Source organism: Ovis aries, chromosome 23 (assembly GCF_016772045.2).
Source record: "Ovis aries strain OAR_USU_Benz2616 breed Rambouillet chromosome 23, ARS-UI_Ramb_v3.0, whole genome shotgun sequence".
Classification (NCBI taxonomy): Eukaryota; Metazoa; Chordata; class Mammalia; order Artiodactyla; family Bovidae; genus Ovis; species Ovis aries.
Genome location: NC_056076.1, coordinates 33,180,615 through 33,205,307, shown reverse-complemented (window position 1 = coordinate 33,205,307; position 24,693 = coordinate 33,180,615). Strand labels below are relative to the sequence as shown.

At 42.6% G+C, this 24,693-nt stretch overlaps 1 protein-coding gene across 5 annotated transcripts in view; it reads left to right on the top strand.

Annotated features, from left to right (window-relative positions):
• Positions 1-24,693, top strand: part of LAMA3 (laminin subunit alpha 3) — a 253,384-nt gene that overhangs the window by 114,076 nt on the left and 114,615 nt on the right. For all 5 annotated transcript variants that reach the window (XM_042239547.2, XM_060405225.1, XM_042239549.2 and 2 more), the window contains 6 exons: positions 4,390-4,487; positions 4,983-5,136; positions 15,256-15,416; positions 19,228-19,336; positions 21,012-21,109; positions 22,245-22,389. In XM_042239547.2, coding sequence (XP_042095481.1) covers positions 4,390-4,487; positions 4,983-5,136; positions 15,256-15,416; positions 19,228-19,336; positions 21,012-21,109; positions 22,245-22,389 — 765 coding nt within the window. The remainder of the gene's footprint in view (positions 1-4,389; positions 4,488-4,982; positions 5,137-15,255; positions 15,417-19,227; positions 19,337-21,011; positions 21,110-22,244; positions 22,390-24,693) is intronic.

The window sequence follows — 24,693 nt, the reverse complement described above, 5'->3', positions numbered from 1 at the left end:
ATTCTTCTGCTCTTAGAGATGGTCCATCCATAGTGACCATAGTGAGCAGAAGACAGAAGAGTCATAGCTGATTCCCTTTTAGATATAGGAACCTGTGGTGATATTTGTCCTTACATGGTGTAACAACATATGTTGTTCAGCCGCTAAGTCCTATCTGACTCTTTTGTGATTCCATGGACTGTAGCCCACCAGGCTCCTCTGTCCATGGGATTTGGCAGGCAGGAGTACTGGAGTGGGTGGCCAGTCCCTTCTCCAGTGGATTTTCCCAACCCAGGGGTCGAGCCTGCGTCTCCTGCATTGGCAGGTGGTTCTTTACCACTGAGACACCAGGGAAGCCCAGGCATAATCATATGGGAAACAAAATAGATTTTTTAGGCTTCCAGCCAGTCTCTTACAGGCAAAAAAAAAAAAAATCATGAAATTTTAACATTATCAATATAAATGGAAAACCTTGATGAGCCTATGTCCCAGCCTTTCAAAAATTTCTTTGGGATTTTTCATCATGAATGAGAAGGGTGATAAAAAAGATAACCTCTCTGGGAATCGTGCAGAATGAATCACAAGGAGCTAGAGGAAGAGAAGATGCTAAAATCAGTGCGGTTCTTGGTGGTGAAAAGAGAAGGGAGAGACAAAGAGCCAGTGCCTCTCTGTGACAGGCTTCCTGTGTCCTTCTGCCTCGATTGCGGTAATAGCATCACCAGATTGCCTTGGACAAAAAACTCTTTACCAGGGCAAGGGCCACATCCTTGTGCTTTAATAGAACTGCCAGAGAGGCCAGCGATGAAGCCTGCCTTCTCAGAGAGGCCAGGGATGAAGCCTGCCTTCTCAGAGAGGCCAGGGATGAAGCCTGCCTTCTCAGATCTCTGCTTTGGTGTCTGCTTTTGCTTAGAGCAAGGTCTTTTCAAAACAGTCTTTGGTAGTTCTTGGTTTCATGTGCTCAGAGTGGAAAACATAAAGCTCTTCCATCTGGCTCAACCCTTGATTGGCTAAATGAACAGATCTCAGGCGAGTTCTTTAGCCCCACACCTGCCCCATACAGTAGGGACCATGCTTATCCATATGGTCCTTTCCAAATCTAGGATCTTATCAACAGAATGTGAAGGTTTAAGCTGTCCCTGCCTTTCTTGTGCTTCTTAGTAGAAAGCGCTGTTGCTTTACTAAAGTTTAAGGATGTTTCACAGATGTAGAAATGAGGAGGAATATTCCATTGAGGCCAGTAATGGAGACAAAGTTGGACTAATGGAAAGAAGAAGTTCATGCTAAAAATTACTACATAGGCATGGAAAATTCTTCATGACGTTTAGCCACTGCAGTTGTGTCATAATTCATATGTTATTGTTGTTCAGTTGCTAAGTCATGCCTGACTCAGAAATTCATGTGTGTGCTTCCATATTATGATCTCATTTTCTCTAGAAATATTTTATTGAGCATGCATTATCAAACTTCACTGTTTTAGAATCTGTGGGACCATAAAGTAATGGGGAAATACAGTCCCTACCAAAGGAAGCTTAGTAATAGAGCGATAACCATTTAAACATTAGTATTGGAGAAATGCAAATCACAGCTATAATGAGGTATCACCTCACACAGGTCAGTATGGCCATCATTAAAAATTTTACAAATAATAATTGATGGAGAAAAAGGGAACCCTCCTGCACTGTTGGTGGGAATGTAAATTGGTGCAACCACTATGTAAAACAGTATGGAGAGTCCTTAGAAAGCTAAAAATAGAGTTGCTGTGAAAGTGAAAATCGCTCAGTCATGTTCAACTCCTTGCAACACCTTGGACTATATATACAGTCCATGGAATTCTCCAGGCCAGAACACTGGAGTGGGTAGCCTTTCTCTTCTCCCGGGGATCTTCCCAACCCAGGGACTGAACCCAGGTCTCCTGCATTGTGGGCAGATTCTTTACCAGCTGAGACATCAGGGAAGCCATAGGATCCAACAGTTTCTCTCCTGGGCCTGTATCCAGAGAAAACTCTAATTTGAAAAGATAGATGCTTACTTCACTCTGTATAATAGGCTCCAGTTTCATCCACCTCATTAGAACTGATTCAAATGTACTCTTTTTAGTGTCTGAGTAATACTCCATTGTGTATATGTACCACGGCTTTCTTATCCATTCATCTAGTAAGCCAGAAAGAAAAACACCAATACAGTATACTAACTCATATATATGGAATTTAGAAAGATGGTAATGATAATCCTGTATGCAAGACAGCAAAAGAGACACAGATGTATAGAACAGTCTTTTGGACTCTGTGGGAGAGGGAGAGGGTGGGATGATTTGGGAGAATGGCATTGAAACATGTGTAACATCATATAAGAAATGAATCGCCAGTCCAGGTTCGATGCAGGATACAGGATGCTTGGGGCTGGTGCACTGGGATGACCCAGAGGGATGGTATGGGGAGGGAGGTCGGAGGGGGGTTCAGGATGGGGAACATGTGTATACCTGTGGCGGATTCATGTTGATGTATGGCAAAACCAATACAACATTGTAAAGTAATTAGCCTCCAATTAAAAATAAATAAATTTAAATTAAAAAAATTGTTTTAAATTAAAAAAGAAAAGATACATGCACCCAAATCTTTATAATAGCATTATTTACAATAGCCAGCACATGGAAGGAACCCAAATGTCCATCGAGCGATACATAGATAAGGAAGATGTGGTGAATATATACACAATGGGATATTGTTGCTGCTGCTGAGTCACTTCAGTTGTGTCCGACTCTGTGCATCCCCATAGAGGGCAGCCCACCAGGCTCCCCTGTCCCTAGGATTCTCCAGGCAAGAATACTGGAGTGGGTTTCCATTTCCTTCTCCAATGCATGCATGCATGCTAAGTTGCTTCAGTCGTTTCCAACTCTGTGTAACCCTATGGACAGCAGCCCACCAGTCTCCCCTGTCCACAGGATTCTCTAGGCAAGAATACTGGGGTGGGTTGCCATTTCCTTCACCACAATGGGAATCTACTCAGCCATGAAAAGAATGAAATAATGCCATTTGCAGCAACGTGGATGGACCTAGAGATTATCATACTATGTGAAGTAAGTCAGAAAGAGGAAGACAAGTACCATATGGTATCACCTATATGTGAAATTTAAAATATGATACATATAAACTTATTTACAAAACAAAGACAGACTCACAGACTTTGAAAACAAACTTATGGTCACCGGAAGGGAAAGGGAGGAGGCGGGGGGATAAATTAGGAGTTTAAGATTAGCAGATACAAGCTACAGTGTATAAAATAGATAATAAGGTCCTATTGTATAGCATAGGGAACTATATCCTATAATAAATCGTAATAGAAAATACATGTATATAACTGAATCAGTTTGCTACATTCCAGAAATTAACACAACATTGTAAATCAACTATGCTTCAATCAAAACTTTTTAAAAATTACATTAAAACTCACTCAGGTATTAAGACCACTGAGCCCCTACTTTTTCTCTCCCACACATTCTCCTCTTCTCTGTTATAGACAAATTGAGGGCTGTGAAGAGAGAAAAGCTTTGTGGCCAGAATTCAAGTCTCTCACCATTGTGACAAACATTCCCCCTCCTTCCCTGGGCAGATAGGCAGGGATGCTAGGATGGCAGAAGCCCAGCCCCTGCCCTTTTCTGAAGAGCTGCTTCTCTGAATCCCTGCTGTGGGCCCACTTGGCACCCTCAGTGGAACATGTTCTTCCTCTCTGGTCCCACAGGCAGTGGGCCAGGTTCAGGCTGTGATTCACCAGGATCATAAAACATCACTCTTTACACGAAGCTAGGAGAGTGTTGCTCTGCTGGAGGAGTAAAACGCCAGAATACATTATCTACAACTCTGGATCCTATAGGGGTGAAGGCAACCAGCATGTCAAAAGAACATCTTTTCAATGGACAGTTTATTATTATCTTTGGTTCTGAGTTTATTAACAACCCAGAAGAACCGGTAAAGCTTCCCTGAACTTTGAAAATAAAAATGTTTGCTTGAAACGCTTATCTCTGATGCTTAAGAAGTGAAAGTGTTAGTCACTCAGTTTTGTCTGGCTCTTTGTGACCCCATGGACTATAGCCCGCCAGGCTCCTCTGTCCATGGAATTCTCCAGACATGAATACTGAAGTGGTTAGCCATTCCTTTCTCCAAGGGATCTTCTCGACCCAGGGATTGAACCTGGGTCTCCCACATTGCAGGCAGATTCTTTACCATCTGAGCCACCATAGGTTGCTTGGTGTGTTCTGATGAGTCAGGGGGCAGAAAGAGAAAGCAGTTGATATGGAGAGTGCTTCACCTGGTTATTATTCATTTAGCTAGTGTGTGCAGCTATTTTATCATTAACACTAACCTGGGGCTGCCCTCCTAACGAGTATTCATTGTTTTGGTCTTTATCTCCTAGGACTACCTGGTGCTGCTCCCCAGGGATTACTATGAGGCCCCCTTGCTGCAGCTGCCGGTCACGGAGCCGTGTGCCAATGTGGGCCATCCCCAAGAGAAGTTAGTATGGGCAGCAAGTGCATCATCCAGTCCTCTAACTCAGGAGCCTTGGGTTCAAGGATTCTCAGTAGCCCTCAGGATCATGACTGCACAGGATGCTCTGGTTAATGACTTAATTGTGGCTTTTCTTTGTAGCAGTGACTGTGTTTCATGCAAGAGTCACAAACCACTTTGTGACTAGGGCTTCAGAGTGACTCTCACTCTCTTACATGAGGAAGTGGCGATGCCTGCCTAAGTAATACGCTCAGGGTCGTGCATCTAGTGAGGGGAAGAGCTTACAATGAATGTGCGTTTGTGGACCACTGCTTCTCCCATTCCTCAGGCAGATGAAAATTTATCGCACAGTTCCTGTAGTAAGCACTTAGTAAGAGTTTGCTGAAGACTGATGGGTGAATGAATGAATGCACGGGATGGATAGGAGTCCTGGGGATGAACTTTGATCCTCTGTGTTATGTTCTCAGTTGTAACTGTTGTGTTTTGTTGTTGTTGTTGAAGTTGTTTGCTTTACCAGCATTTGCCAGTAACCCGATTCCCTTGTGCCCTGGCTTGCGAGGCCAGACACTTCCTGCTTGATGGGGAGCCGAGACCCTTGGCAGTGAGGCAGCCCACCCCCGCGCACCCAGTCATGGCGGACCTCAGTGGAAGAGAGGTGAGGCAGCCTTTTTTTGTTTTTCTATCAGATATTTTACCACCTCCCTGTCCTTCTGCTGAAAACCCTTGGCCACAATTGTATCTCATATTCAGGTAAATCTGGAAGACCTCCCCAGAGATGTTAATTAAAGGTGTGCTGAGTTCTCTGGTTCAGGCTGGGGCTGGGCAGTCCACCACGCTGAGCTGTGGGAAGGCTCGTCTTCCATCACTTTCTGTACATGGCGGGCAACATGAGCAACCTCAGAATTTTTTCCTTTTGATTCTCTGGATTTACAAGGGGGCATCCTGTTCACCCTGATTCGGGGCACGATCTCTCTACAAAGCCTTCAGAAATCACACAGCTTACCCTAAAAGGATACAACGCTCACTGACTGCTCATCCCCTCGGGCTAGACAATTCGTAGCAGCTGAATTCCTTGAGCTCAGATTCTGGAACTGCTACACCCAAAGGCACCTCCTTCCTGGCTCAGAGGACAGGTTTCTACAGGTCTTGGCATTGCTTTTCTTCCAGGAGTTCTTTGAGCCTCAAAATAATTTAAGACTGTACAGTTTTAAGATTTGAGTTAGAAGTACTGTGTATCAACAATAAGAACTCATTACTTCAGAATGAAGACGCACACACACAAAAGCAAAACCTTTCTCTACTGTATTTCCATTCCTTACTTTTTACAGTGTTCTCTGTTTTGTACCCTTGAGGAAGACGTTCATCTGGGGGATTAAATCCATGAAATGAAAATATATGCAGTATTCTCACTCACCATTTTGATGTGTATCTTTTTGTAAACTACATTCCTAACATTTTCAAGGTAGAAGTTGTAGGAGTTTGATGGTGTTTCTTAAGTTTAGTCTTTATTTTATTTGAGTTTTTATTTTACAACTATTATTTTTATCAAAAAAAGTATGTTGTTCAGTCACTCCGTCGTGTCCAAATCTTTGTGACCCCATGGACTGAAGCATGCCAGGCTTCCCTGTCCCCCACTCTCTCCTGGAGTTTGCCCAGGTTCATTTCCACTGAGTCAGTGATGCTATCTAACCATCTTATCCTCTGCTGCCCTCTTCTCCTTTCTACTTGTTATAATAAGAAAAACAATATGCATGAATATATATGGAATCTATAAAAATGGTACAGATGATCATATTTGCAAAACAGAAATAGACACACAGACATGGAGAACAATCTTATGGACACCAAGAGGGGAAAGGGGGTTGGGGACAAGATGAATTGGGTGATTAGGATTGACATAATCACTTCCCCAATCGCTCAGCAGTAAAGAATCTGCCTGCAATGCAGGAGACTCGGGTTTGATCTCTGGGTGGGGAGATTGATGGAAAAGGAAATGGCAACCCACTCCAGTATTCTTGCCTGGGCAATCCCATCCCATGAACAGAGGAGCCTGGTGGGCTGCAGTCCATGGGGTCGCAAGAGTTGGACACGACTGAGCAACTAAACAACAGCATAGAATAGATAACTAATGAGAGCCTACTGCACAGCTCAGGGAGCCCTACTCAGTGTTCTGTGCTGACCTAAATGGGAGAGAAATCCAAAAAACAGAGGACGTAAGTGTTTGTTGTTCAGTCGCTTAGTCGTGTCCGACTTTTTGCGACCCCAGGGACTGCAGCACACCAGGCTTCCCTGTCCTTCACTATCTCCTGGAGCTTCCTCAAACTCATATCTGTTGAGTTGGTGATGCCATCCAACCATCTCTTTCTCTGTCGTTCCCTTCTCTTCCTACCTTCAATCTTTCCAGGCAGCAGGGTCAGCTCTTCACATCAGGTGGCCAAAGTATTGGATATATGTATAGATATACCTGATTTACTTTGCTGTACAGTAGAAACTATTGTAACATTGTAAAGCAAATATACGTCAATAAAAATCAATTTAAAAGAAAAATATGCATAAGGAAAAACAAAATGATCTTACTTCCTCTCCATTCTAATCTTCAGTCCACTGTCTCTCTCCCTGCCCCTGCTGTGTGTGTGCATACAGATGCACATACATGCACACACATAAACACAGATGTGTGTGTGTGTGCACCCCACATAGCAGAGAGCTACAGTTGGGAAGGGCTGATGTCCAGGAAGTAATGCTGATGATTCATCAGGAGCTGTTCCTGCCTCTGACTTAGCCCGGAGCCATAGCTCTGAGCTGTTCTATTTGCATGATGCATACAACTCAGCCCTGGGCTGTCCAGTTTTATTTAAAAATCCTCTTTTACTGTTTTATCTGAAGGCCTGGAGACTTATGCTGTCTGATTCAGTATATATATATTTTAATTAAACTTAAGTAAAGCTAAACATTCAGTTCTTCGGTTACACTAACCACAATTCAAGCTCTCAGTAATCATATATGTCTAGTGCCCATTGTATTGGACAGCACACATCACAGCATATTTTGCCATCACAGAAAGCTCTATTGCACAGCATTAATGAAACGTCAAGGTCACTGTGCTAAAAGTCAGAGACTGACAGAGTTCGCCATTGTTTAGTAGCTAGAGTCGGACTCTTTTCGACCCCATGGGCTGTAGTCCACCAGGCATCTCTGTCCATGGAATTTCCCAGGCAAGAATACTGGAGTGGGTTGCCATTTTCTTCTCCAGGGGATCTTCCTGACCCAGGGACTGATCCTGTATTGGCAGTCCTATTCTCTACCACTGAGTCACCAGGGAAGCCCAACAGAGTTCACGAAGGTCTTAGGAGTCATCTGATCTCTCTTCCTGGAAAAAATTCTGTCTACATTATCCTTGTCAGATATTGATTCATTTAGCCTCTGTTGAATACTTGAATTGATGGGTGACTCACTTCTCCTAGAGGTAGCCTAAACCAACACCTGTGGTTCCCTATTTACTCTAGAAACTTCTCTGGGAAACTTTCCTGAGTTATTCCTTTGATAAGTTATTTCTTTATCTTTAGCCCACCTTTTCACCCTGTTTACTCTAGAAACTTCTCTGGGAAACTTTCCTGAGTTATTCCTTTGGTAAGTTATTTCTTTATCTTTAGCCCACCTTTTCAATAGCTTTATCTTGTTTTATGTTTTGAGAGATTTCTTAGTTTTTTTTCTTCCAACTCCAACCACAACAGCAACTCAACCCTAACCCAAACCACCCCCCCCCCCCCCCCACACACAGGCTTCATCTTTTGGTCTGTTCAATTAGTTAACATCCAATTGCATTCTACCTTCCAAATTTTTCAGGCTCTGGCCTGTTATTTTCCTCTTCTCTATTCTCTTTTCTTTGTGGGTTTATGATTCAAAAAATATTTACCCTTATTTTTGTGGATTTCTGAGAGGGAGGGTCAGTAAATAGGTGTGCTACACCCTATGTGTTTAACCAGAAGTTCCAGGATGTACTTTGTTTGTGATGTTCTGAAGTTTCATTTTTATGTGTTTAGGTGCAGATTTATTTTTATTATTTTAGTACTCAAAGTGCAGTTTCATGTGAAGAGTCATGTCTTTTATCCTGGGAATTCTTTGGGTAGTATCTCTACAGATATTACTTGGCTGCAAATCCTTTCATCTTCTTTTCTGGAAGTCAGGCTGGAAGAATGTTGGAGCCTCTCGATCTGTCTCTAAACTGCTCTTTCGTATTAGTATGTTTCTTTGGCTCTTTTGCACTGCTTTCTGAGTGACTTCCTCAATTCTCTCTTAGAATCCATAAATGTTCTAGTTCACTGTCTCTAGTCTAGATTTTATTCAGCCTCCCAATTCCACGTAACATGTACTTTTCATCTCAAAAGATTTCTTACTAGCTCTTTCTTATATTTTCTGTTTTCTTGTTTCTTCTCTGCCAATTTTTGTTTCATAACTTCATTTACTTTTTAAAGAAGAGTTACTCCATTAATCTTTTTGAGTTTCTCAACATCCTTGGAGCAAGGTATAGTTCAGAATTCAGAATTTTAAAAATTTTTAAAAGATATGATTGTATACACATAACGTCTATAGTGGGTTCTGGAACAGCACCTTGTAGTCAGACAAGTTAATATTTTTCCAGTGAAAAGCATGAATAGACATACCAAGGGAGGTACATGAAGACTGTATATATGGAGTTAGTTCAGGTCAGATTTTACCATCAAGTGATGATTGGTTAGAGTTAGGTTAGGTTTTGTAACCAAACACATTTGAAAACAAGTTTTTCTTTTTAGACTTTGGGGGTTCTGGATTAGGGACCAGTGTACTTATTTTAAAACTTCATCAGACTTTCATAAAGTTTATTTCATCTGAGGTAAACTCATCTTTACTTGATGATATATTATTGCCTATTTTTTTTTTAAAAAGAGAAAAATTCTTTTTTCCTAAATATTTATGTATTTATTGGCTGTCCTGGGTCTTAGTTGCCACATGTAGGATCTAGTTCCCTGACCAGGGATCCCCCCACATTGGGAGCATGAGGTCTTAGCCACTGGACCACCAGGGAAGTCCCCTTGACTGTTCTTCTTAACGTTAGATTTCTGTATGTTGTACAGGCTTATTTTGTTTGCTTACTGGCTTACTTTGAATGAGAGGTTTTTATCTTCTCCCTCTTTCCCTACATCCATCTCAGTCTGGCTTGTCTGTCTGGTTCTCTGTACCCTTAGCCCAGAGCCAGGCATAACAATATGCCAATGTCTATTATTGTGGTCCTCAGGCTAGTACAGATTCAGACACTGAGCCCACAGGTGCTTAACTCAGTTCTTGGTCCTAGGCCTCATCTTTGATCTTTGTTTTCCGTATCCCACCATTTTTTATAAAGCTGAAATCCAGATGGCAGGTTTTCAGTGATTTTTTTTTTCTTAAATTTTTCATGATGTGAAGGAACTCATCCTTGGCTTCAAAAAATGAGCCTGGATCTGGCCCCTGTCTCATATGAAGTGTTTTTAGTTCGCTTTACTCTGCAGATTCTGAACTGCTGGCCCACACAGCCCGCTTCCAGCCTGGAGAACAACACGCCTGTGACTTCAGCCCTGGTGCCATTTCAAGTTTTTCTTTTACTTATGTTCCATCATCTGTCTCCTTTTAATCCCAAACTTATTTTGTTGTTGTTGTTTTACTATTAAAACATTATTTGGTGGCTCAGGCGGTAAAGAATATGGCTGTGATGTGGGAGACCTGGGTTCAATCCCTGGGACAGGAAGATCCCCTGGAGAGGGACGTGGGAGCCCCCTCCAGTATTCTTGCCTGGAGAATTCCATGGACAGAGGAGCCAGGTGGGCTACAGTCACGACTGTAGGGTTGCAAAACAAAAAAAAAATCCTTTTTACAACCAATACACACCCATAGTTGCTGTCTCTTGGAGAAGGGGTACAGAAAATATGAATTCCTGTGCCATCTGAACTGGAAGTCATCCCACATTTAAAACGTGCCAAGTTCTGTCCTGTTTTTGCTTCCCTGATAGCTCAGTTGGTAAAGAATCTGCCTGGAATGCAGGAGACCCTGGTTCAATTCCTGGGTCGGGAAGATCCCCTAGAGAAGGGAACAGCTACCCACTCTAGTATTCTGGCCTGGAGAATTCCATGGACTATAAAGAGTCAGACACAACTGAGTGACTTTCACTTTCATCCTATTTTTATGAAAACCCTACTTCCTCTCCCCACAATCCTTCAACCACTGCTACATAACTCTCTGTCCCTTCAAAACCAAGGATTGTCTAGACTCACAATTTCGAATTCTCTACTTTCCATTCCTACCTCAACTGACACCAGTCTGACTTCACCTCCCAGTCCCATTAATTTTTTTTGGTGGGGGGGAGGCGGGCAGGATTTCCAGTGATTGTGTTAGTGTTGCTCTGCTAAGTCCAATGGATATTTTCCAGTCTTCATCTGTTCAACTTTTCAGCAGCTTTCAATACTTGTTGAATATTCCTTCTATTAAAAAACAGTCTTTTTGTCTTGAATTTAAGAGAAGAATTTAAATTCCAGAATTTAGGAGCAGACTGGGTCTCTTTGAACCTCTCTGGCTGCTTCCTCCAACTATCATTTGTAGGCTTACACTCCTGTGTCTCCACATCAAATGTTAGAATATATTGAGGTTCAGTCTTAGCCCTGGAAAAGGCAATGGCAACCCACTCCAGCACTCTTGCCTGGAAAATCCCATGGACGGAGGGGGCTGCAGTCCATGGAATCGCGAAGAGTCGGACACGACTGAGCGACTTCACTTTCACTTTTCACTTTCATGCACTGGAGAAGGAAATGGCAACCCACTCCAATGTTCTTGCCTGGAGAATTCCAGGGATGGGGGAGCCTGGTGGGCTGCCGTCTATGGGGTCTCACAGAGTCGGACACGACTGAAGCGACTCAGCAGCAGCAGTAGCAGCAGCCGTCTTAACCCTTGTCTTTTTACTCTGTAGTCCCTCCCTAAGCAGTCTTCTCCATGTCTATTGTGTTAGGTACCAGTTCTACACAGATGATTCTCAAATTGGTAAGTCCAGTCACACCTCCCATTTTATATACTGAGTAGCACAGCCCACTTCCTTCATGACATCACCTCTTAGATATCTCAGTTGTTGTTGTTGTGGAGTCACCCAACTGAACAACACCCATGTCTGACTCTTTGAGACCCCATGGACTGCAGCACGCCAGGCCTCCCTGTCCATCACCATCTCCCGAAGTTTGCCCAAGTTCATGGTCATTGCATCGGTGATGCCATCCAGCCATCACAACCTCTGACGCCCTCTTCTGCTTCTGCCCTTGAGCTTTCCCAGCATCAGGGACTTTTCCAATGAGTCATCCCTTCACATCACATGACCAAAATACTGGAGCTTCAGCTTCAGCATCAGTCTTTCCAGTGAATAGTCAGGGTTGACCTCCTTTAAGATTGACTGGTATGATCTCCTTGCTGTCCAAGGGACTTGCAGGAGTCTTTTCCAGCTCTACATTTTGAAGAGACATTCTTTGATATTCTGCCTTCTTTATGGTCTAACTCTCATGACCATATGTGACAACTGGAAAGACCATAGCCTTGACTATACGGACCTTTGTTGGGAGAGTAATGTCTCTCCTTTTCGACACATTGTTTAGGTTTGTCATCCCAGAGGGATCTCAAATTCCATTTAGGAGTTCCCTAAGTAAGTGGCTTCACCATCCATGTAAATACACAAACCCAGGGACTTCCCTGGTGATGCAGTGATTAAGACTTATCTAGTGGCTAAGACTTATCTCCGCAGTGGCAGGAAGATACTTTATACTGCACCACCTGGGAAGCCCTCAAAGATAATAACTGATAAACAGCAGGGTTTCTGTTTTCTATAATTTGCATCTTTTGTCTGACTTCTCAAAACCCATTTCTATCGTCAGATATATTCAAAACCCTACCAAGTCTTCCAAAAGCCAACCCATATGGCTTGGAGTAGGAAGAGTAATAGAAGTTTATAATAGAGTGCTACGATAGACCTGGCAGCCAATAATAACTCCTGGGAGAAAGCTCATTGGCCTTGTGTGTTTCGTGGTGGGGTGAAGACAGACAAGCCCTCATTTGGAGATCCCAAGGGGGAGATGTTGGTAATTACCTCTCCATGTGAACCAGTGGCAGCATCATATTTCAGTGTATAACGAGTGAGAAAGTGGTGTGGATAATCTACGTTTTCTCCTGGAGGGAAGTCTTTCTATTATTTAAGTGATAGAAAAATCACTGTGAAAAATAAGCAGGTGTGTGGTTCAGAGCGGTGTGGAAGGAACAGCAGATGTGAATTTCCTGAAGACCAGAGGCAGGAGGATTTTAATTAAGTGTGGTGAAGCTTGACAGGGCCTGAGCTTATGGGCTGAAGTGGGTTAAACTACTTAAGGAATGTAGTTCTGATACTGACTCGGGAATTAAATGTGCACCACATTTTGATCTAGTGATTCTAATTCCACTTCTAGGAATCTTACAGAAATACTAGCAAAAGGATATAAATCCAGACGTAGATATAAATGCGCTTCCCTGGTGGCTCAGACAGTAAAGAATCCACCTGGGTTTGATACCTTGGTCAGGAAGATTCCCTGGAGAAGAGAATGGCTACCCACTCCAGTATTCTTGCCTGGAGAATCCCATGGACAGAGGAGCCTGGTGGGCTACAGTCCATGGGGTCACAAAGTGTCAGACATGACTGAGCCCCTAACACTTTCCCTTTCTTCCATAGATATAAATATGGATATATACTTATATATATAGATATAGATACATGATCATATAGCCTTATATGTTTTAGGAAAAATTAGAGATAACCTAACTGTCTATCAATAGGGGATTAGTTAAATAAATGATTTTACATTTGTACTATGGAATGGGAGGAAGGGCAGATATTAGAAGAGTGAAGTATGTTTGTATGGCACACTAAATACTACTAAGCAATAGCCACAGTTGTAATCATCATTGTTTATACAGTGTGTGTGTTTGTTAGTCACTCAGTTGTGTCTGACTCTTTGCAACCCCATGGACTGTAGTCTGCTAGGTTCTTCTGTCCGTGGGCTTCTCCAGGCAAGAATACTGAAGCAGGTAGCCATTTCCTTTTGCAGGAGATCTTCCCAATCCAGGGATGGAACCCAGGTCTCCTGCATTACAGACAGATTTTTTACCATCTGAACCACCAAGGAAGCCCCTTATACAGGGCTTACAACAGGCTGAATACAGTTTGAAGAGCTCATCCCGTATTAATTCACTTAATCCTCATAGTCTTAAGAGGTGGGGACTATGTTATCCTCATTTTTACACAGGAAGATACTAAGACATACAGATGTTTGAGTAGCTTGCTCCAGGCCACACAGCTAGAGGCAGTGTGATTCCAGACTCCAGGCTCCTAGCCACAAGGTGATGCCATGGCTGGGCATGCTTCTTCTGTAAAGAACCAGATAGTGAATATTGTCATCTTTGTAGCCCATCAAGGCATACGTCCATTCCTTTTATCACTCATTGGAAATTCCTCTTTACTTCAGATTTTAAAGTATCTCTGGCCTTGAGAAACAAGGCAAATATATGGGTAATAATACCAAACCCAGATTTGGCCGCTTGCTGCTCAAAAGCCATCAAAGAGGCCAGGATGGTGGAAAGAGAAAGTTTGCTTTATGTTGGATGCTGGCAGCAGCAAAGGAAGGGCAGGGAGAACAGACTCCTGTCCATAGGCCAGCTCCTCCCTCTGACTGTGAGTGGGCAAGAGCTTTTATAGAGGGAGGGGGCTACATGCAGAAATCGCACACTCAGCCCGGACAGTCATCTTGAATTGGTCATTGGCAATCCGACCAGTGTCTTCTTGATTGTTTTAATAGATTTAATCTTCAGTTCCAGGGTCAATTTGTTTCTATTTCTTGAGGCCAGTTCTTGCAGTTGTGGCATCTTATGTCATGACTGCGGTCTGGTTCATGTAGTTAAGTTCTCCACTTGGTGAGGATTTTAGTATCTGTAAGACAGCTCCCAGGATTTGGCTCAGAATATTATCTATAGCCGTTGAGAAGGAACTGAAAGTCCTTGACTATGTTTAGTGACTCCATTATGGTTATTTGGTCTCCTTTGACTGTTCAACATTGTTTCTGCATTTTCTCACTTCTCTGATTAAACTTATTCTTTGGCTAAAGTTTTTCCACAGACAAAAGACAAGCAGAGGACATGGTCAAGAGGAAGGACCATACTCCTGCTCCGTTTCAGTAGTAGGAGTAGAGACCCCTATTAGTAGGGTCATCAGATTTAGACAATAAAAATACCAGATGCCCCCATTTAGGTTGAATTGTAGTTAAACTATAATTGTGTATTGTTTATCTGAATTTCAAACTTAATAGAGCATCCTGTATTTTATCGGGGATCCCTGCCTGCAGGACCACATTTCTTACTGAGTGCTCCATCACTCAGTTGTGTCCAGCTCTAGGCTGTCCCATGGACTGTAGCCCGCCTGGCTGCTTTGTCCATGGGAATTTCCAGGCAAAAGTACTGGAGTGGGTTGCCATTTCCTACTCTGGGGATCTTCCCGACCCAGGGATCGAAAAGATCCCGTGTCTCTGGTGTCTCCTGCATTGGCAGGTGGACTCTTGACCACTAGCGCCACCTGGGAAGCGCCACGTTTCTTACTATGATGACATATAAAACTCCTCCCAGGGGTCCGCTCAGCCTCAGTTTCACTGTTGCCTGTGGAGACGCATCCGGTGCATGTCACGGCTTTCCAACATCTTGGGCTCTTCGATAGGTGGAGCTGCACCTGCGGCTGCGGGTCCCACGGGTCGGCCGCTACGTCATCATGGTCGAGTACGCCACGGAAGCAGACCAGCTGTCTGAGGCCGCAGTGCACGTGCAGAGCTCCGGGGCTGACCTGGCAGGCTGGGTGGACATCTACAGCTGCAAGTACTGGTAAGTGTCCTGCCCCAGGGGAGTCAGCTCTAACTGAACAGACAGGAGGTCAGCCGTGGGAACTTTGGTTTTTATCCGACTTGAAAATTGTTTCCTTTTTGAGGTTGAGCTTGAGAACCAGCAGGGGATGAGTTATGTGATCCAGCATTACCTCTGGTGTGCTATTGGAAGGCTTCTCCATAGGCAGCGCCTTAAAAATATTGCATTTTCTGGAAATGCTGCATGTTCTACTTAGCATTTTGGCTCAGATTCACAAGAAGCAGGGGCTTCCCTGGTGGCTCAGACAGTAAAGAATCCGCCTGCAATGCAGGAGACCCAGGTTTGATCCCTGAATCAGGAAGATCCCCTGGAAAAGGGATAGGCTACCCACCCCAGTATTCTGCCTGGAGAATCCCATGGACAGAGGAGCCTGGCGGGCTACAGTCCATGGAGTCACAAAGAGTCAGACATGACTGAGTAACTAACACACTCACAACCCACAAGAAGCAGCACAGCCTTTTTGTTTTATTCTGTAATCCCCATGGTGGGCACTGAACCCAGTGCCTTTCTCTCAAACACCATGTAGAGTTCATGGGTGCCTGGCACATTCTCCATTAATCCATTAAGAACTGGGGGTCATTAATGTTTGACAAGCATCACGTGAAAAGTAATTTGACAGAGGAATCTCAAATTCACCCTGATGAAGTTCATCTCTTCCAAGAGCTCTGACAAGGATTTATTGAAAATCGTTTCCTTTGCATAATGAATCAAGATGTATGCAGATGTTGAGAGTATACTTTGATTAGAGAATCAGTGCAAAGAATGTTTCCCAGTGGAATTAGTTGTAGAATAAATAGCACTAGAAGGCAGAGTCTCCTGAGACAGCATGTGGGGAACTACAGTGTACATGCTGTTTATCCCCTTCAGTTGTGTCCATCTCTTTGCAACCCTGTAGACTGTAGCCCACCAGGCTCCTCTGTCCATGGGGTTCTCCAGGCAAGAGTACTGGAGTAAAATGCCGTTCCCTTCCCCAGGGGATCTTTCTGACCCAGAGATCAAACCCATGATTCTTAGATCTCCTGCATTGGCACATGGATTCTTTAACACTATGAACCACCTAGGAAGCCCTTATAGTGAACCCTCCCAATTCTCCACTAAGACTTTGAACATTTTGTGACGTCTACACTCACATGCCTTGTGTCAAACCCAAGATGACTTGAGGAGTTGGACACTTTCTCTGTAATGCAAAGAAAAGAACTTATGAAAAGTGTCACTTTTGGTAGCTTGGAATGGAAAATTTTATGAGACTTGATGAAATGGTTATTAAATGAATATCACGCACTCAGCCACCCTAAAAAATAAACTGTGAAAGCTTCTTTTCAAAGTCTTAAAAAAAATCGACTCTTTCCTTTTCTCTGGGATGATGATTAAAAAAAAAAAAACAATGTAATTATATTTGCATTTTTAATAGGAGTACCAGATGGCCCAGCAAAGTTCCTCCAGAATGTTCTGTCATTATATGAAAATACTAGTTTCATCTCTAGGTGACATTAGCAACCACCAGGATGTACACTTCCAGATGGGTGGGTCACCTTGCCATCAGAATCTAGGAGACTGTCATCCATGTGACCTGGGGCAGGACTTCTCCATAACCCGTCCATCCAAGCCCACCCTCCAGTTCAGTTCTCTGACCCCTTCTGCCTTCCAGATTGGGGTTTGACCCCTGCTCCACTAGGTACAAAGTGGAGATGGCTCAGGACAGGAAGAAACATTCTTATGACCTTGGTGACTCTTGACTATCTCAGAAGAAGCTGAGACATCTACACCAAGCAGAGGAGTAATTTCAAAACTAAAGAAAGGAAGAACCCTCTCCTGGGGAGACTTAAGTCCCAAGCTTATTTCAGGACCTTTGCTGAGCAGTGGCTTTTTTTTTTAAGCTCCATATCCTTTACTCTATTCGTATCCTCTTTCAGACAGTATTGGTTATGTGTGGCTGTTTAAATACGTTTCCATTCATTTGTGTGCTTTGTGTCTGCCTCTTTGCAACTCCATGGACCTTAGCCTGCCAGGCTCCTCTGTCCAGGCAATAATGCTAAAGTGGGTTGCATTTCCTCCACCAGGGGATCTTTCTGACCCAGGGATTGAACCTGTGTCTCCTGCATTTCCTGCATTGGCTAATGGATTCTTTACCACTGAGGCTCCTCAGTTTAAATCAGTTTGAATTCAATGAAGGAAAAAGTTTAGCTCCTGAGGTTCACTAGCCACATGCCAAGTCTCAATAGTCATGTGTTGTTAGTAGCTACGGTTCTGGATGGTGCAGATAGAGAATATTTTCATCATCTCAGAAAGTCTGTTGGATAATGTGGCAGTCTAGACTGTACTGTTTCTCCAGGCTAGTTTGCCCTCAACAGGACATGAGATTTTTCTTTTAAATATTATAACAAGGCTCACCACCAGGGGCATCTCTGGTGGCTCAGATGGTAAAGAATCTGCCTGCAATGCAGGAGATTCAGTCCCTGGGTCAGGAAGATCCCCTGGAGCAGGGATTGGCTATCTACTCCAGTATTCTTGCTTGGAGAATTCCATGGACAGAGGAGCCTGGAGGGCTACAGTCAATGGGGTTGCAAAGAGTAGAGCACGACTGAACAACTAACACTTTCAGATTCATCAGTAAATTACATAACTCTTTGTAATAAAGATAACACACTGGTATTAATAGCCATGTTATCGTTTAGTCACTAAGTCATATCTGGCTCTTTTGCAGTCCATAGACTGTAGCCCTCCAGGCTCTTTGTCCTTGGGCTTTCCCAGGCAAAAATACTGGAGTGGGTTGCCCTTTCCTCCTCCTGAATGGTGTTTTAAGGAGAGAAGTGCATGATATTCTGCAGATGATTTTGACTCCAGATGTGGTGACATCACCAAAGTTCTCCATCGTTAGATTTTGAAGACAGTATTGCATTAGACCAGGAATCACTTTTATTGTATTTAACCACTCCCAGGCAAGTCCCATGGTATCTTTTCACTTGTTTAAAATATTCCCTTTTTCTCTACTTTGCATGTCATGTGATCAGTGTAAGTGACCAGGCTACCAAATACTGGAGTCCAAAAATGTGGTGCAATTAGAAAATATTCGACCCATAAAAATCTATTTCAAATGACAGACCCTTTCAACATGGCAGCTTCTCCCACTGAGGTTTGAACCTTTCTCAGCATTTCTCAAGTGAGGTGTATGTTGTTAAAAAGCAATACCCCAGAAGGAGGGCAAAGGAATACCACTTTCCAAAATAGTGCTGTGATAACTCTGCTTAAGAGTTATCTCTGCCTGCAAGGCAGGAAACCAGTGTTCGATCCCTGAGCCAGGAAGATCCCCTAGAGTAAGGACATGGCCGCCCACTCCAGTATTCTTGCCTGGAGAATCCCATGGATAGAGGAGCCTGGAGGACTACAGTCCATGGGGTTGCAAGAGTCAGACACAATTTAGCAACTAAACCGCTACTACCAACGATATTGGTCAATTTCCAAGAAGACTGTATTAGAGATCAGATTTTACTGGCCCTGGGGCTCTTTCTCAGCAGACCAAACCAGATATTCCACAAAACCAGTGGAGATAGTGATGACCATCAGCCCTGAGAGGTACAGCTCAGAGCACAGAAAGAAGTTTCTTTTTCTCACACCGATGATGGGTTGCATCTGTGCTGAACTCCACCTGCAGGGAAGTTCACTGTTGGTGACCCAGTCATGAACAGGAGAAACTGAAGCACGATCAGTCACCCCACAGGGGTGGGAGGGAGACCAGGGGAACCAGGCTAAGATAAACTGTTTCTTCTTGCAGCGTCCTCTGCCGCAGCGCTGTGACTGACGGCAGGGGTCGCCTCGCCGTGTACGAGCTGTTAGCAGATGTGGACGTTCGGCTCAGAGCCCGGATGGCCCAATTCCTTCTGGTACGCTTCTGTTTCGGCCACTGATTTTTAGAAATTTTTTTTTATTGATAAGCATATATATTTCTAAAGCTTATTCACGTTTTGGCTGGGTTTGCATTACATCTATTAAGTTAACCTGCGGAGAATTGCTGGAGTTACGATGTTTATTTTCCCATCTGGACATCTGTCTTGCCCCTTCATTTGCTGGACCTTTTTCCTATAGCATCCAATAAAGCTCAATCATCAAATTTGGACATGTTTCACAAAAACTCCATTTAAATTCATTTTTATTTGTTGTTACTACTATGAATGAAATATCTTTTGTCATTATATCTCCTAGTCTATTATTATTGCTGGTATATAGAAATGTCATTAGGAACTGTTTCTTTCCACTCTACTATTTTATTATGTCTATTAGCTTCTTTGCAGATTTCTTCAGAATTTTCAAGGTTGTAGTCACCTGGTATTTTTTTCCAGACCACTGTTGCTCTGTTTCAAGAAGAGTATTTTCAATTAATTAGATATATATTGTTAACAGTTAAAACGCTAGCTTTTACAGATTAAATACCCTTTTAATAGCATAACTTTAGTATTGAGAATTGTGATAAACAGAGACAGTGGAATCTGGGCTAGGAATGGGGTGCTCAGATTTATAATAAATATCTCAGGGAACATAAGATTAAGTATGAAGCAACTTCCTGTTACTGCTAATATTAAGCAGGTATCACACCTGGGAAATGCCAGGCCAGCCTGTTCTAATATATTTTAAATTTATTAGAAATGTTGAGCTTTCTCTTAAGAACTACCTGGAATTCAGTTTTTAAAAATTATTATATGTTATACAACTCAAGACTTTTCTTTTTTTTAAGGATGACTTTCTTTTTTGAACATAATGAGCCAAGTGAATCTTAACCTTTTCATCTTTGGAAACTGTGATGGGGCTGAAAGTTCTTCTTTTAAGCATAAGTTTGCCCTTTCCGAAATAGTCAGATGTCATTCAGAGTCAAGGCTGGCTAGAATGAAAGCTCCATGAAGGCAGGAGGATGTCCATCTTGGTCTCATATGATCCCCCAGTCTCAGTGCCTGGCATATAGTAGGTGTTCAGTTAAAATCTATTGTTACTGAATGGCTTTGTGATCTAGCCAGTTATAGTTATTGATTTAAAATGAAAAGTGGTATTAAGTTATTGACTGAGTTTCTTCTGTGACTCAGAAACTAGCTCTGGAGACAGAGTTCAGATATGCCTGCGATACGAGCCCTTCTCTATTGAGAAGGGTTATTTATAGCAGGAGCGTCCGTCTTTCTGAGCAGCAGGCTCCCCGACTGCCCACCACATCCCCCTCTCCCTGCCTAGGGGTCTGAGGAGCCAGCATCAGCCCAGCGCAGGAGAGGAGACACTGTCCAAAGTTGCTGGCAGAGTTGTTTTGAACTTTCACATAATTTTATTTGTTTATATGATTATTTAATAAGAATTTAATCAGGAACAATTTAATCAATGATCCTGTATAACAGTAAAAAAAACTTGTGTCCATATAATGATGCCATAGAGAATGCTATCCTGTGATATTTACTGCTGTAAAGGGATAGTTTTAATTTCTCTGGATGAATTTTTAGCTGTTTTCTTACAAGTGCATGTTTGGTCATAACCTTGACTTGGGTGATAACTGGCATGTACCTTCTTATATTTGTTGGACAGCATCAAGTTTGTATCATACCCACTGAAGAATTCTCAACAGAATATTTGAGACCTCACGTCAAATGCATTGCCAGTTATGGGCGATTTGTTAATCAAAGGTAATGTGTTTCCTTCCTTTATCCCTTGTCTGTTCTTAGCGATACTTAATGCTTTTAAGGCTATGCTTCATATTTCACTTTAGAAGTGATCCCAGGCCAAGATGCTAAAAGCTGGTGGTGCATTTTTCTTTTAAGAGCTAAATCATTTATCCCAGCAATTTTTCCAGAATTCCGTAACATCAGGAAGCTGACATAGTAGCAACTGGGGGAAATGGTTAAGCCTCATCCTTGAAGGGAGTTACTCTGATTTCTGTTCTGAGCTCTCACCAAGATCCAGTCTGTTCCAATCCTTTAATCTCTATGTCTGAGACTCTTCATGAAAAAAACCATGAAAATAATGACCCAATCTCACAACTATGTTATGAGAATTAGGTAACCAATGATTATTGGGATTTGGGAAAGGTTATTTGGATGTAGATTCAAAAATGCTTTAGGGACACAGTCATGACATACTATGCATCTTTATGGAAACCACCAAGACAGTAAAATCTGGCTGTGCCTGAAAGAAATGATGGCTGTTTGTTCTTTTTGTTTTTATATAGCTTTATGTCTTGATATTTAGAGGTGAATAATGTTTCATTGCATTGATATCATTTAGCAATGAATTTTGGTACTAGAGAGGGAAGTTTCAATAAGTTTCCATCTAGCTTCTGTTCCTTCAAAATTAAGATTTTTTTCTGGTCTGAGCTCATTGTATTAGGTAGGCAAGTGGGATATATTTGGCCCACCAAATATCTTTGTATAGAGATCTCTGCAGACCTGTGGTTCTCTGGATCCTTTTTTTTATAAGATTTTTTTTTTTAAATGTGGACCATTTTTAAAGTCTTTATTGTCTTTGTTACAGTACTGCTTCTGTTTTATATTTTGGTTTTTTGGCCAGATTAAAGTCTTAATGTCCAAACTGCTAGAGAAATCCCAAATGTATTTTTATTATTATTTTTTGGCTGCACTAGGTGGTATGTGGAACTTCCCCAGACAGGGGTCAAACCTGCATCCCCTGCAGTGGAAGGGCAGAGTCTTAACCAGTGGATCACGAGAGGAGGCCCTTCTCTGGGTCCTTTTAATGCTTAGAATCTGTCTCTTCAAAGGGACAGTTCTTTGGGTTTTGGTTATTTTTCAACATTCTGTTTTTCAGTGCCTCCTGTGTCTCCCTGGTCCCTGAAACTCCTCCGACAGCACTAATTTTGGATGTCCCGACTGGTGGGTCTTCCCCTCGCCTGCTGGAGGATCCTTCACCTCCAGCTGATGCTGTTCTTGGGGTCACCTTGAAGGCCCCGCAGGTAGGGTTACCCTGAGTGTGTTTCTTGTGAACTGGTGGTTCTCAAAGCTGGTCCCACCCAGCTGCATCCCCCCTGCAACCCCTGGGAACTTGTTAGGAATACAGATCTGCAAGCCTCACCCAAGAACTGCTGAGTCAGAAACTCTGGAGGGTAGCCTAGGAATCTGTTTTTTAACAGACTCCTCAAGGGGTGTTTGCTGCCCCTAAAGCTTGAGCACCTCTGCTTTCAACTGTGGAGAATCTCAGGAATGAGGCTTGCAGTTAATTCTGTTTGTGGCCAGCCTATCCCAATGCTCTCTTTCCCTCCTGCATCTCTGTCTGCACAGTCATCTGGCAATTTTTCATAACCCATCTTAGGATAAGTCATATTTGCATGGGCTACTGCTACTTAACATGGTTGAGTTTATTAATTATCTTCTTAAATGAGAACACAAGCACTTTTAGAAATCTAACAGATTTTTTTTGCAACACCAATTTGTAGGCAGGAAATTCCCAATAAACATGTATTGATTAATCATCTAGAACACAAAGATGAAATATATGAAGGGAAAACACATTTTTTTCATCATAAACCACAGAATTGCAGGACTTAATGTTTGTTCTGATGACATGTCTTTTTAATCCTAGAGATGGCTCATGTCAATTCATGTTGCACTAAGATAGGAAATAAAAGGATTTGGGAGAGAAAATTTAATAAGATCCCATATGGGGTAGGCAGCCTAGAGTAGTAGGGGGAAATTAATTAGTCATGACAATAGAGTTCTAGTCCTGGTTTTGCTATAAAATTAGTCTATGACCTTTCATAAGTTACTTACCCTCCAAGGCCCAGCTCTCATTTGAAAGATACTCTTTTATTGTTGCTATTCTTGTAGTTTTAAAATTATTATTTTGAGGTTTGGAAAGACTTATTACTCACATAGTGAGGCTTTCTGGGGAGAACCTGGCTCACACTCAAGCCTGAGCGAGTGTTGGAGTCTGAACCTGGTTTTCATTATGGCCAGGCAGGGGCATAGTGGGGTGGGGGGGTCCAGGTGAGGGCTCCCTCTCTCATGGGCTAGAATTTATAGGGTCTGAATTTCCAACCTCTGCCAAGGGATGAACACCTGGGCTTTCTTACAGCTTGTCCAGCTGTGGGACAAAAGGCAAAGGATGAAAGATGGAGCTTGAAAACCATCAAATAGAAAAAATGGAGTCTGACTCTTTGTTACATGGTTATTACAAGTGGTGCTTGAATTCTGGGAACATTCTTGTATGGCTTTTTGCACACAGAGCATGCATTTCTCTTGTGATGTACCTAGAAATGCAATTACTCAATTATATGTTTGGTAGAAACCACATATAGTTTCCCAAAGTGATTGTACCAAATGAGACTCCCTCCAGTCTTGTTTATGGTTGTCCCACTGTTGGCTTGTCCATTCTGCAGCTGAAAGTCATGTGGTTGGTTTCCAGTGTTTGTGACTACAAATAAAGCTGCTACAAAGATTCAACGGAAGGCTTTGTGTGAATGTGGGTTTTTTACTTCACTTGGGTAAATTGTTGTTGTTCAGTCACTAAGTCATGTCTGACTCTTTGCAACCCCATAGACTGTAACATACCAGACTTCCCTGTCCTTCACTACCGCCTGGAGTTTGCTCAGACTCATGTCTATTGAGTCAGTAATACTATTTATCTCATCCTCTGCTGCTCGCCCCCTTCTTCTGCCTTCAGTCTTTCCCAACGTCCCAGCCTTTACTGGATAAATACCTGCATTGTTTTGATTTTTATTCTTGAAATGTCCTGTGATCCTAATTAGTAATAACTCTGCAATTTGACTGGAAAAGGTCAGTTTTCATTCCAATCCCAAAGAAAGGCAATGCCAAAGAATGCTCAAACTACTGCACAGTTACACTCATCTCACATGCTAGTCAAGTAATGCTTAAAATTCTCCAAGCCAGGCTTCAGCAATACATGAATAATGAACTTCCAGATGTTCAAGCTGGTTTTAGAAAAGGCAGAGGAACCAGAGATCAAATTGCCAACATCCACTGGATCATTGAAAAAGCAAGAGAGTTCCAGAAAAACATCTATTTCTACTTTATTGACTATGCCAAAGCCTTTGACTGTGTGGAAAATTCTTCAAGAGATGGGAATACCAGACCACCTGGCCTGCCTCTTGAGAAAACTGTATGCAGGTCAGGAAGCAGCAGTTAGAAGTGGACATGGAACAACAGACTGGTTGCAAATAGGAAAAGGAGTACGTCAAGGCTGTAAATTGTCACCCTGCTTATTTAACTTATATGCAGAGTACATCATGAGAAACACTGGA